A 13182-nucleotide genomic window follows, 5' to 3' on the forward strand; every position below is an offset into this window, starting at 1 on the left:
GATCTCCATCTCAGGCAAATGGATGGAACTAGAGACTATCATTCTGAATGAGGCAACCCAGTCACAAAAGAACACATATGGTATTCACTCAATGGTAAGCAGATACTAGCTCCTGAAAGTTCTGAACACCCAAGAAACAACTCACAGATCATATGAAGCTCAAAAAGAAGGCCTAAACGGGGATGCCTCAGTCCTTCTTATAACAGAGAACAAGAATCTTATGGGAGGAAATGCAAGGTCAAATAGAAGAACAGGGATTGAAGAAAATATCACTTAGAAGCCAACTCACCTGGGCATCCAACACAGGTGCAGTTACCAAATCTAAGCACTATAGCTGATCCCAAAAAGTACTTATTGGCAGGAATCTAACAGAGATGCCCCTCAGGGACTATGCTAGAGTCATATGAATACAGCTGAGCATGCTTGCAGCTAACCATCAGTCTGAACTCTGGACCACAATAAGGTTACAAAATTGATTCTTTACATTGAAAGTTCTATATAAATATCACAGTCTAATAAGCCTTTTAATGAGCATCCATAGTGTATCAGAAATTGACTCATGATTGGTCTCACAGCAAATGCACATTAGAATAGCCCAAGGAATTATGGGAGAAACGTAGGCTTCCGTTGCTTAATTTGTCAAACTAAAATGTCCTTGGTCAAACAGGAATAAACAGAATTACAGATAACACACTGATTGCTTTCTGATGTCAGCACAATTTTACAACTGTGAAAGCATGTAGTGTAATGGACCCCTAAGAATACAGCTAACAAATCTCTTGATCACCCCTGTAGTCTCCCTCTCCATACCCAATGACAACACTAATTTAGAACTTAGATTTCCCCAAAGGAAACAAGGAAAACTTGTTCTAATTTCTGATCGACTACTCAATATGAACTAAAAAAACTCTTGGGCACTATCATAAAAACATGTTGATTTGCACTGGGGATAAATGTTTTTTAAGGTATTCCAGAATCTGCATACATACGTGCCAATAACAACAGAGATGACAAAGTAATGAACTCTCTGAGGCATGTCAGGACCAGACCCTGTCCCTTTATGAGCTCTGATTTCTGCCCTCCTTCAGCAATCTGCATTGCACTTCCTGGAAAATATGGACAGGAAGCCATGTCTTTGTATCTGTTTTATTAAACAAATACACTGCAAAAATCTTCAAGGGAAAGGAGAATCAGTACCTGTTCAGCATCTTGCCTTCACCTCTCTGAGCAACCTGATCCTTGATGTGACTGGGCAGGTGAGATTTCTCCAGCTTCATGTTTCCGCTTAAAGTTCTTTTCTCCCTCCTAAGGTCTAGAGTGTTCTGAAACCAACATTCATAATTAGAATGAGCTTGCTTTGTCTCCACAGTATATCTAACTTTGTCAATTATTTCACTGTTCTAGAGAAATGTCTATTTCATATTTCAGCACCCATCTGAAAATGTCCTTTAATGTGACTTCTATGTGTGATATGGAAGATTTTGAGTTCTTGGATAGAAATTTATTCTTCCTATTGAAATCAAAATAAAACCAAATAAGTTGCAGACTAAACAGGAACATTAATAAACTTGAGTTTTCAATTATTCACATATACAAAGACTTTAACAGACATCATAGGAAAGTATTTGGATTGTGGTTGAAGAAAGCTGGACATTTTTCTGATTCTAGAACCCATTCCTCAAAGAAAAAGCTTAAGTATGAAAATTTGTGAAATAGTGATATGTATGGATTCCTCAGATGTTTCCCTACATAGATGCCATATTTGTATATCAATATTCTTCCTTATGAACAGAAACCTAATGACTATTTCAGAAATATTCTGTATTCTATCATGATAATGGATAGGGTAAGAATGTTTCAATGCAGGTTTCTTTGTAACAATTTCATGAAGATCTTCATTCATGTTCTTTTATAAAGAATAAATACTAAATATGCATTATCATCTATAAATATTTCACACATTTATGTATACTGGTGTATTGACTACATGTATGATTGTGAAGGTCCCAGTTTTTTGGAATAAAAGTTACATATAATTGTGAGGTATCATGTGGATTCTGGCAATTAGCTGTGTGTCCTCTGGAAGCTACTGCTTAAACCACTGAGCCATCTCTCCATATTATAAAATATATATTCATTTTATGCATGTGACTGTTCTGCCTGCTTTCTTTTTTTAAACTTTATTTTAAAAAACAAAGATAAAAGAAAAATTTTTAAACATTTTTGTTTAAATGGATACAAATATATTTTTGTCAGTGCTTGGCTTTTTTTTTTTTTTTCCTTTTTTTTAAGGTTTGATACTCTGCATTAAGGTCCTACTAGTTACAATGAGCAAAAAGTACATTTAAAACAGGATGTAATCTGGAATTAGTCAACGTTTTCTTGATGTGTAAGGATTGAGCATAATGTATTTTTTGTTTTGTTTGGTTTTCTTTTTTTCTTGAGATTCACACAGTCTGTGAGTTGTTTCTGGGGAAGTCTGAGCCTCAGGGGTTATCATCCCATTATCAGTGACTGCATATTATATCTGTTCTTTAGTGACTGGGTTATCTCACTCAGGATGATATTCTCTAGATGCAACCATTTTCTTAAGAATTTGGTTAAGTCATTGTTTCTGATAGCTGAGTATTACTCCATTGTGTTAATGTACCACAATTTTTTTATCCATTCATCTACTGAAGGACATCTGGATTCTTTCCAGCTTTTGGCTATTATAAATAGAGCTGCTATAAACATTGTGGTGCATGTATCTTTGATGTATATTGGAGTGTCTCCGGGGTATATGCCCAGAAGTGGAATAGCTGAATCTTCAGGTAGTACTATGTCCAATTTTCTGAGAAATCGCCAGACTGATTTCTAGAGTGGTTGTATCAGTTTACAACCCCAGCAACAGTGGAGAAGTGTTCCTCTCTCTTTACAACCTCGCCAGCATCTGCTGTCATCTGAGTTTTGGATCTTGGCCAATCTGAGTGGTTTGAGGTGGAATCTCATGGTTATTTTGATTTGCATTTCCCTGATCTGCCTGCTTTCATGATTTAAAAATATATGAAAATACAGAGCCTCAAATTTAAGCAGAAGGTATTAGATCTAGAACCATCTCTCAAATATCAAACTTATATTTTTAACCCATTATAATGATGATCAATGTTGAATTATAATGGAGAAAAAACACATTCCTGTATATGAATGTTCAAGCATACATATGGATAACAAATAATGTGTTAAAATATGTGTCATGTTGTTGAAAAAGAGAAAAACAGTAGCATCACATGCACAGTTTTATCATAAGGGAAGATAAAGTAAAATAATTTTAAACTTAATATTCTGGGATAATGTTTATGCAGGGTTTCTTCAGAGAAATCTCATGTGACAAAGCAATGACACCTTTCTTTGGATATAAAACACTCCAAATCAATTGAAACTCTCAGATAGTTGAGAATATTCTTGAAGACAGCGTTGTTGCACATGATCATAGCCCAAGGAAGCATCTCCATGTTGACTCAAAATAAAACCCTGAAAACCACAGAGGAAATGGCTCTTCAGGTCCTTTTGCTGTGCCAGGCTGCGGTTGGGACCGTGGGCAACATCCTTCTGTTTGTCCACAATTTCTCTCCAATTCTCACTGACTCTCAACCGATGCCCGTTCATGTCATCATATTAAATGTAGCCGTTGCCAATACCTTCATTCTCCTGCTCTTGACATTTCCAAACCATATGGCAGTTTTGGCTCCAAGGATGCCTCCAACTGACCTCACATGTAAACTTATGTATTTCTTTTACATGATGGCTCGAAGCACAAACATGTGCTCCACCTGTGCCCTGAGCAGCTACCAGTTTGTCACTCTTGTTCCTGGTAAGTGGGCTAGAGTCTTGGTCAGAGAAATATCCCCCACGGCCATAATATATTCTAGTTACAGTTGCTGGTTGTTCAGTATCTTAAATAATGCTTACATTCCAATGAATGTCAGTGGCCCACAGAAAACACACAATGACACTGATTCTAAAGGTAAGTGGGTCTGCTCCATCTCGGGTTTCAGTGTTGGCATGAGCTTCTTACGACTTGCCCAGGACATTTTATTTATCAGCATCATGGTCTGGACAAGTTTCTCCATGGTTATTCACCTAAACAGACACCACCAGAGAATGCACTACATACACAACCCCAATCAGAAGCTCAGAGCCTTTGCTGAGACCAGAGCATCCCACACAATCCTGATGCTGGTGGTCACATTTGTGAGCATTTATCTTCTAGATTGTATTTGTTCTCTCTTTCACATTTCTTTTGTGGAATCTCGTTTCTGGTTGAGGCATGTCAAAGAGTTTCTGATTGTAAGCTTCCCCACCATTTCTCCCTTACTGTTGCTCTTTAGGGATCATAAGGGTCCTTGTTCCATACCATTCATTATGAGGCTACAAAGCCATTTGAGTTGAGTAGGCAGTTTGGAGCAAGAGTGAGGTCAAGACGTGTCCAAACCCTGAGAATCTAAGTCTGAGTCAGGCACGATTGAGACTGCTCCCTTCTTGGTCTGGACCTGGATGCGCCATTGTACATAGCCTTTACACCGTCCATATCTGTCACACTTGACATAGTCATGTACTCTGACAGGTTTTGAATTAAACTTCCTATCACCTTAGTGAAACATATCGAGCTAGCATTTGGAATTTTTCTTCATGTACCTGAAGAATTTCAAGAGCCTCAGCCTCTCATAATGATGTACACTCACCCCATACCCTCCCCACTTATCAAGGTTCCTAAGCTTTGTTTGCCCCTAATAAAGAAAGCTACTTCACTGAAAAGTGTCACTCGTGAAGGCTATTTGTTCCCTACTCACCTTAGCTGAGCTCCTGTTAACCCAACTACATGGCTAAGCTTTGTTCCTTCCAGTAAAGGAGGTGGTCAGTGGTACCAGGCACCCAATGAAGAATCAGCAGGACCCCTGGTTCAAACAGGACCTGATGAGTCCATCCCAAACTTTGATATTATCCCAAAGGACCCATGTCTCCATAATCTTTGGACCCCAAGGCTATTTTTCTTAAGTTTGTGTGTTTGTATTTATTTAAGCAATCAGACAGGTTCTGAGGCATTCAAAGGACAACTGAAACCATATGGCCATGGCACTCCCTGGTATAAGTAGAAGGTGCCAAAACCCCAACAGCCCATCTAGGTTTTCGTAAAAAACCTTCTAACTTTTTCTCCTCAAAGAGAAATAAAAAAATCACACAGAAGCCAATGAATACTGTTATGGTATTTCCCAGAGCTCTGAAACTTGCATTTAGGATGACATATTGGGACACTGTAAAATACCCTTCCAGCTGCAGAGTTTCTGAAATGTTATTCACTGGATCTGGTGTTTTCTTTCCTTTTAAATCATGGAAAACATCACGTCATAACAAAATACATATCATGACATCCTTGCCTTCTTAACCTCCTGTGTAATAAAACTTACCCCAAAGCAAACCCCCTTCTTTTGAGGAGAAAATCCTTAAATATCACCATTTATAACCATAAGAAACTCTCTTTTTAATTAAAAAACATTATTTTTTTAAAAAAGATAAATGTACAAATTTTCAGCATTTTTGCATAAAAGTATACAAGTACATTTTTAAGGTTGTAATTAAGCATTTGTGGGTACTTATACATACACATAGTTATATATGTAACACTAATATAGGAAAAGAGACTATTAATTTGAGGGGATAGGAGAGAAACTGGAAGGGGTTGTAGAAAGGAAAGGGGGATGTGATACAGTTCTATTTTAATTAAAATATATTCTATTTTTTTCTTGAACTTCACATAGTCTGTGAGTTCTTTCTGGGGTGTTCAGAGCTCTCTGAGGTCAGTATACAATTGTCAGTGACTCCATATTATATCTGTTCTTTTGTGACTGGCTTATCTCACTCAGGATAATATTCTCTAGGTGCATCCATTTTCTTAAGAATTTTGTTAAGTCATTGCTTCTGATAGTTGAATAGTACTCCAGTGTGTAAATGTACCACAACTTTTGTATCCATTCATCTACTGAAGGACATCTGAGTTCTTTCCAGCTACTGGCTATTATAAATAGAGCTGCAATGAACATTGTGGTACATGTATCTTTCTTGTATGTTGGAGCTTCTCTGGGGTAAATGCCCAAAAGTGGAATAAATGGGTCTTCAGGTAGTACTATGTCCATTTTTCTGAGTAACCACCAGACTTATTTCCAGAGTGGTTGTATCAGTTTACAACCCCAGCAGCAGTCGAGAAGTGTTCCTCTTTCTCCACATCCTCACCAGCATCTGTTGTCATCTGAGTTTTGGATCTTGGCCAATCTGACTAGTGTGAGGTGGAATACCAGGGTTGTTTTGATTTGCATATCCCTGATGGCTAAGGATGTTGAGTACTTCCTTAGATGTTTCTCAGCCATTTTATATTCCTTGATTGAGAACTTTTTGTGTAAGTCTGTACCCTATTTTTAATAGGGTTGTTTGATTCTCTGGTGTCTAGATTTTTTAGTTCTTTTTATACCTTGGATATTAGGCCTCTATCTGATGTGGGGTTGGTAAAGATCTTTTCCCACTCTGTTGGCTGCCATTTTGTTTTCATGATAGTGTCTTTAGTCTTACAGAAACTTTGCAATCTCATTAAGTCCCATTTGTCAATCTTTGACCTTAGAGCTTGATCCATTGGTGTGCTGTTCACGAAATTTTCTCCTGTGCCTATATGTTCTAAGAATTTTTCTACTTTCTCATCTAATAGTTTCAGTGTACCTGGTTTAATGTGGAGATCTTTGATTCACTTACACTTGAGCTTTGTACAAAGAGATAAGAAAGGGTCTATTTTCATTCTTCTGCATGCTGAGTGCCAGTTGGACCAACACAATTTGTTGAAGAGGTTGTCCTTTTTCCATTGAATGTTTACAGCTCCTTTGTCAAAAATCAAGTAACCATATACATGAGGGCTCATTTCTGGATCTTCTATTATATTCCATTGATCCACATGCCTATTTCTGTACCAGTACCATGCAGTTTTCAGCACAATTGCCTTGTAATATACCTTGAGGTCAGGGATAGTGATTCCCGCAGATGTTTTCTTGTTGTTGAGGATGGATTTCGCTATTCTAGGTCTTTTGTTATTCCACATGAAATTGGACATTCCTCTTTCCAACTCAATGAAGAACTGGGTTGAATTTTGATGGAGATTGCATTGAATCTGTAGATTGCTGTATATTGCTTTTATTATGTTTAGGTATGGGCCTTGGATTCCTGTTCTTTCCAAGACTTTTAACATGAAGTGATGTTGAATTTTGTCAAATGCTTTTTCAGCATCTAGTGAGATGATCATGTGGTTTTCTTCTTTGAGTTTGTTGAATTGGTGGATTACATTGACGGATTTCCATATATTCAACCATCCCTGCATCCCAGGGATGAAACCTACTTGATCATGGTGACTGATCGTTTTGATGTGTTCTTGGATTCTGTTTGCAAGGATTTTGTTGAGTATTTTTGCATCAATGTTCATAAGTGAGATTGGTCTGAAGTTCTCTTTCTTTGTAGGGTCTGTGTGTGGTTTAGGTCAAGGGTTATTGTGGCCTCAAAAAATGAGTTAGGTAATGTTCCATCTGATTCTATTTTGTGGAATACTTTGAAGAGTATTGGTATTATGTTGTCAATAAAATTGAATAATGTGATCCTAATAAAACTTTAAAACTAAGAAATTTCAAATGAATTAAATTAAAAACCTACAGTTCTGCATTGTGACAAGACCACAAAAGGTAATCTTTATTTGACTAAAAACTTAAAAATGGCTCTTTAGACCTTAATAAGGGTGACTGAACCAAATGAATTATTAGTAATTCTTTATGAATAATCTATCATATGAATTATGAATAATTCATAAAATAATTATGAATTATATGTGACAGCCAAAAGAGACATGTGATGCTTAAAGATTGCAAGAAATAAGAGTGATTATGTCTTTCACCATATGTAGAAAAAATACTTAATAAATAGAGCACATAAAATTATATAATTCCAAAAGATAAATAGATTAGATGACAGGCATCTTAGAGCGGTGCTTTCCACTATACTGGCCAACATGATGGATAGATGAGGTTTCAATTGTTGGGCGATAAAAATAGAATAGAGACATTGATATTATCAAGTCCCAATTGCTAGATAAATGCACATATTCTAAATTAAGAGTATAGATGACACTTGATGATGCCACCTTACAGCACTGTCACACAAAAGCCCTAACTGCTTGGAACAAGGTTGAATAAGGGGCATAAGCTGAAACATTTACAAAGATAACACAGGCTTTAAATGAATCACTGTCATTTTACAAAAGTTAGCAGTACTGACAATCCTTCTCCCATCCCATCCTCCCCTTCTCTTCTGAACAGATGTGTTCAAGGATATTTCCAGCTTTCCTCCCTTTTATATTTAGTGTATCCTCTTTACACTGAGGTCTTTGATCCATTAGGATTTGAGGGAATTTTTTATGATTATTTTACTAATTTACTTTTCCATATTGTCCCTGCTTCTGGTTTCCCCTCCCCAAACACAGAATTTCATTGTCCCTACCCACTGCTTTTATGAAGGTGCTCCCCCACCCACCCACCCAGACCTGCATCACCACACTAACTTCTCCCTACACTGAGGTTTCCAGCCTCCACAGGACCAAAGGCCCCCCTCCTATTGATGCCAGGTAAAGCAATCCTCTGCTACATATTGATCTGAAGCTACAGGTCCCTCCATGTCTATTCTTTAATTGGTGTTTTAGTCCCTGAGAATTCTGGTGCAGGGGTGGTTATGGTTCATTTATATTGATGTTGTTTCAATGAATTGCAAAATCTTCAGTTCCTTCAGTTTTTTCCCTAGGGTCCCAGGACTTAGTTACCTGGTTCACAGTGAGAATCTGTATTGATCAGTCGCTAACAGAGACTCTCAGGGATACAGGAATACCAGGCTCCTGTGAACAAGTGTTTCTTGGCATAAGCAATAGAGTCTGGTTTTGGTGACTGAAGATGGGCTGAATTTCTAGGTCATCCGGTCTCTGAATGACCTTGCATTAAGGCCCTGCTCCATTCTTTGTTCATGCATGCCCATTAGATAAAAACAAGTGAATATCCGGGGCACGGAGAGGTCTGGGCTGAGTGAGCAGAAAGGGCCACTTCCCCCCTGCGATTGGTTATGAACAATGATGCAAAAATACTCAACAAAATCCTTGCAAACTGAATCCAAAAACATATTAAAATGATCATTCACCATGATCAAGTAGGCTTTATCCCTGGGATGCAGGGATGGTTTAATATAAGGAAATCCATCAACATAATCCACCATATATACAAACTCCAAATTAAAAAAAAACACATGCTCATCTCACTAGATGCTGAGAAAACATTTGACAAAATTCAGCACCCCTTCATGTTAAAAGTCTTGGCTAGAACAGGAATCAAAGGCCCATAACCAAACATAATAAAATCAATATACAAAAAACCAATAGCCAACATCAAAATTAACAGTGAAAAACTTGAAGCAGTTTCACTAAAATCAGGGACTAGTCAAGACAGCCCACTCTGTCCCTACCTATTCAACATGGTACTGGAAGTCCTGGCAGGAGCAATTAGACAGCAAAAGGAAATCAAAGAGATACAAAATGAAATTGAAGGAATAAAAACATCACTGTTTGCAGATGACATGATACTGTACTTAAGTGACCCCAGAAATTCCACCAGAGATCTTCTACAGCTGATAAAAATAAAATTTCAGCAAAGTGGCTGGATATAAAACTAACTCAAACAAATCAGTAGCCTTCCTTTCTCAAAGGATAAAAATGCAGAGAAAAAAATTAAGGAAAAGATACCCTTCACAATAGTCACAAACAATATGAAATACCTTGATGTGACTCTAACTAAGAAAATGAAAGACCTGTATGACAAGAACTTCAAATCCCTAGAGAAGGAATTCGAGAAAGACCTCGGAAAATGAAAAGATCTCCCATGCTCATGGATTGGAAGGATCAACATTGTAAAAATGGCCATCCTACCAAAAGCAATCTACAGATTCAATGCAATCCCCATCAAAATTCCAATCTAATTATTCATATAGTTAGAAAGAGCAATGTGCAATTTCATCTGGAATAACAAAAGACCTAGAATAGTGAAATCCATCCTCAACAACAAAAAAACATCTGTGGAAATCACTATCCCTGACCTCAAGCTATATTACAAGGCAACTGTGCTGAAAACTGCATGGTACTGGTACAGAAATAGGCATGTGGATCAATGGAATAGAATAGAAGATCCAGAAATGAGCCCTCATGTATATGGTCACCTGATTTTTGACAAAGGAGCAGTAAACATTCAATGGAAAAAGGACAGCCTATTCAACAAATGGTGCTGGTCCAACTGGCACTCAGCATGCAAAAGAATGAAAATAGACCCGTTCTTATCTCCTTGTACAAAGCTCAAGTGTAAGTGGATCAAAGATCTCCACATTAAACCAGATACACTGAAACTATTAGATGAGAAAGTAGGGAAAACCTTAGAACACATAGGCACAGGAGAAAATTTCCTGAACAAAACACCAATGGCTCAAGCTCTAAGGTCAAAGATTAACAAATGGGACTTAATGAGATTGCAAAGTTTCTGCAAGGCTAAGGACATCGTCAAGAAAACAAAACGGCAACCAACAGAATGGGAAAAGATCTTTACCAACACCACATCAGATAGAGGCCTAATATCCAAGGTGTACATGGAACTCAAAAAGCTAGACACCAGAGAATCAAATAACCCTATTAAAAAATGGGGTACAGAGCTAAACAAAACGTTTTCAGTTGAGGAACACCGAATGGCCGAGAAACATCTGAGGAAGTGCTCCACATCCTTAGCCATCAGGGAAATGCAAATCAAAACAACCCTGAGATTCCACCTCACACCAGTCAGATTGGCCAAGATCCAAAACTCAGATGACAGCAGATGCTGGCGAGGCTGCAGAGAAAGAGGAACACTTCACTGTTGGTGGGGTTGCAAGCTAATACAACCATTCTGGAAATCTGTCTGGCGATACCTCAGAAAATTGGATATAGTACTACCTGAAGACCCAGCTATTCCACTTCTGGGCATATACCCCAGAGACACTTTAATACACAACAAAGATATATGCACCACAATGTTCATAGCGGCTCTATTTATAATAGCCAGAAGCTGGAAGGAACCCAGATGTCCTTCAGAAGATGAATGGATACAAAAATTGTGGTACATATACACAATGGAATACTACTCAGCCACCAGAAACAATGACTTACCGAAATTCTTAAGAAAATGGCTGCGTCTAGAGAATATCATCCTGAGTGAGATAACCCAGTCACAAAAGAACAGACATAATATGCAGTCACTGATAGTGGGATGCTAACCCCAGAGGCTTGCACTCCCCCAGAAACAACTCACAGACTGTATGAAGTCCAAGAAATAAAGAAAACAAAACAAAACAAAAAAAAATATTTACAAAACAAGAAAACTTTAACTATTTCCATGTTATATTCTGTTTTACATGTACTTTAGCTCATTGTAACTATTAAGTTTTCAAGGCATTCAACCAAACCTTGAAAAATTTCAAGTACTGACTAAAAAATATATTCATATAGTTATATATAAAAATTATGTTAAAATCTAAAAAAAGTACTGACAAAAAATGTATAATTTTAAGCAAAAAGTGTTTAAAATCTGTACATTTATTTTTGTTTTGTAAAATAAAGTTGTTTAAAAAAATGTATTCATATACTGTTATGCAAAAAATGCTTTTAAAATCTGTATATTTATCTTTGTTTTTTTAAATAATGTTGTTCAATTAAACAAAAGGAATTCTCCTACTAGACCAGTTTTGTCCAGGCAAATTTAAGGTTTGAAGGGCTGTGGGACAGCCTTAGCTCTGGGCACAGATACAGACTTAAAGGATCCTTTTCTGTGTCTTCCATGGCCCATGGAATCCTCAGAGGTCTTTCCTTGGACTGTCAGTGGAGCAAAAGTAGGGTCCTACCTGTTTGGCCCTAGGAGTGAGTGTTCTCCTGGGAAGCCAGTTTCTGCAGGCAGGTTTTTAGTTCAGGTGGCCACGGTAACGCATAGCTCTGGGCACAGACTGAGACCAGAATCATCCAATACTATGCAACCCCACAATTTCTGTGCCCTGTGTCCTCCTATCAGGTCTCGATCTGCACAGTTAGTGGAGAAAGAGTGGAGTCTCTCCTGTGGGTTTAGGAGCAAGAGTGCTCCTGGGAAACAAGCTCTCTAGGTGCAGATTTGGGGTCTGGAGGGCTGAGGGACACCCCCCCTTGAGCGCAGTTGCAAACCACAATCCATGGTCAATCTAAATGGACAAGATAGTCATTGTTTCCCAAAATGTTTATTTATTGTTCATCATGGTAAATGGTTTTGTACAACTTCTCAGGGTGGACTAGTGAGAGATTATCTTTTGTAGGAAGAAATGTTGAAGAAGAGAAGCTTTTGGTTAAACGCAGTCTCTAGATTTCTCATAAACATGGAGAACGTATCTGTTTTGGGCTACATGACCACAGGCGCCATTTTCCTTATGTGGCAAGTGTGGCAAGTGTTCCAGGCCAGGAATCTGGCAGGGAGTGGGGAGCAACAGAAAGAAAGAAAGAAAGAAAGAAAGGAAGAAAGAAAGAAAGAAAGAAAGAAAGAAAGAAAGAAAGAAAGAAAGAAAGAAAGAAAGAAAGAATTCTGGGTGAGAATTTGTGGGATGGTGAGTGGCCCCATCCCTCAACCAGTGGCAGTGCCTACTCACTTCTTATCTCCCCTTTGTTGGGTGTTTCTGCTAATGACATTCTGATGGGTCCTGTGAACCGCTTGCTTCCCTGGCGTCTGGGACATTTTAGTGTCTTCTGCAAGTTCCCCATCCCCCAGTGTTACACACCTCCGTTCAATTTGTGACCCTCTGTACTTCTCTCCCCTTGATCTCCACACCTGATCCATCAACCCTTTTTCCTCTCTCTCCTCTCCCCCTCCAAGAGTCTCTTTCCCTCTACCTTCAATGGTTATTTTCTTCCCACTTCTAAGTAGGATTGAAGCATCCACACTTTTGTCTTTCTTTTTCTTAAACTTCTTATGTCCTGTGAGTCATATCATGGATACTGTGAGCTTTGGAGAAAATATCCACTTATCAGTGAATACATATCATGTGTGT

General features: G+C 38.1%; 1 protein-coding gene across 1 annotated transcript; it reads left to right on the plus strand.

The window, feature by feature from the left end:
- Positions 1-3492: 3492 nt before the first annotated feature.
- Positions 3493-4431, plus strand: LOC308439977 (vomeronasal type-1 receptor 4-like; the record flags this gene model as incomplete). The annotated part of the gene is made up of 1 exon (XM_080941910.1): positions 3493-4431. The coding sequence occupies one exon, from the start codon at positions 3493-3495 to the stop codon at positions 4429-4431; it is 939 nt and encodes a 312-aa protein (XP_080798036.1).
- Positions 4432-13182: the final 8751 nt, after the last annotated feature.

This window comes from Micromys minutus (assembly GCF_963924665.1).
Source record: "Micromys minutus genome assembly, chromosome: 30".
In the NCBI taxonomy this organism is placed as follows: domain Eukaryota; kingdom Metazoa; phylum Chordata; class Mammalia; order Rodentia; family Muridae; genus Micromys; species Micromys minutus.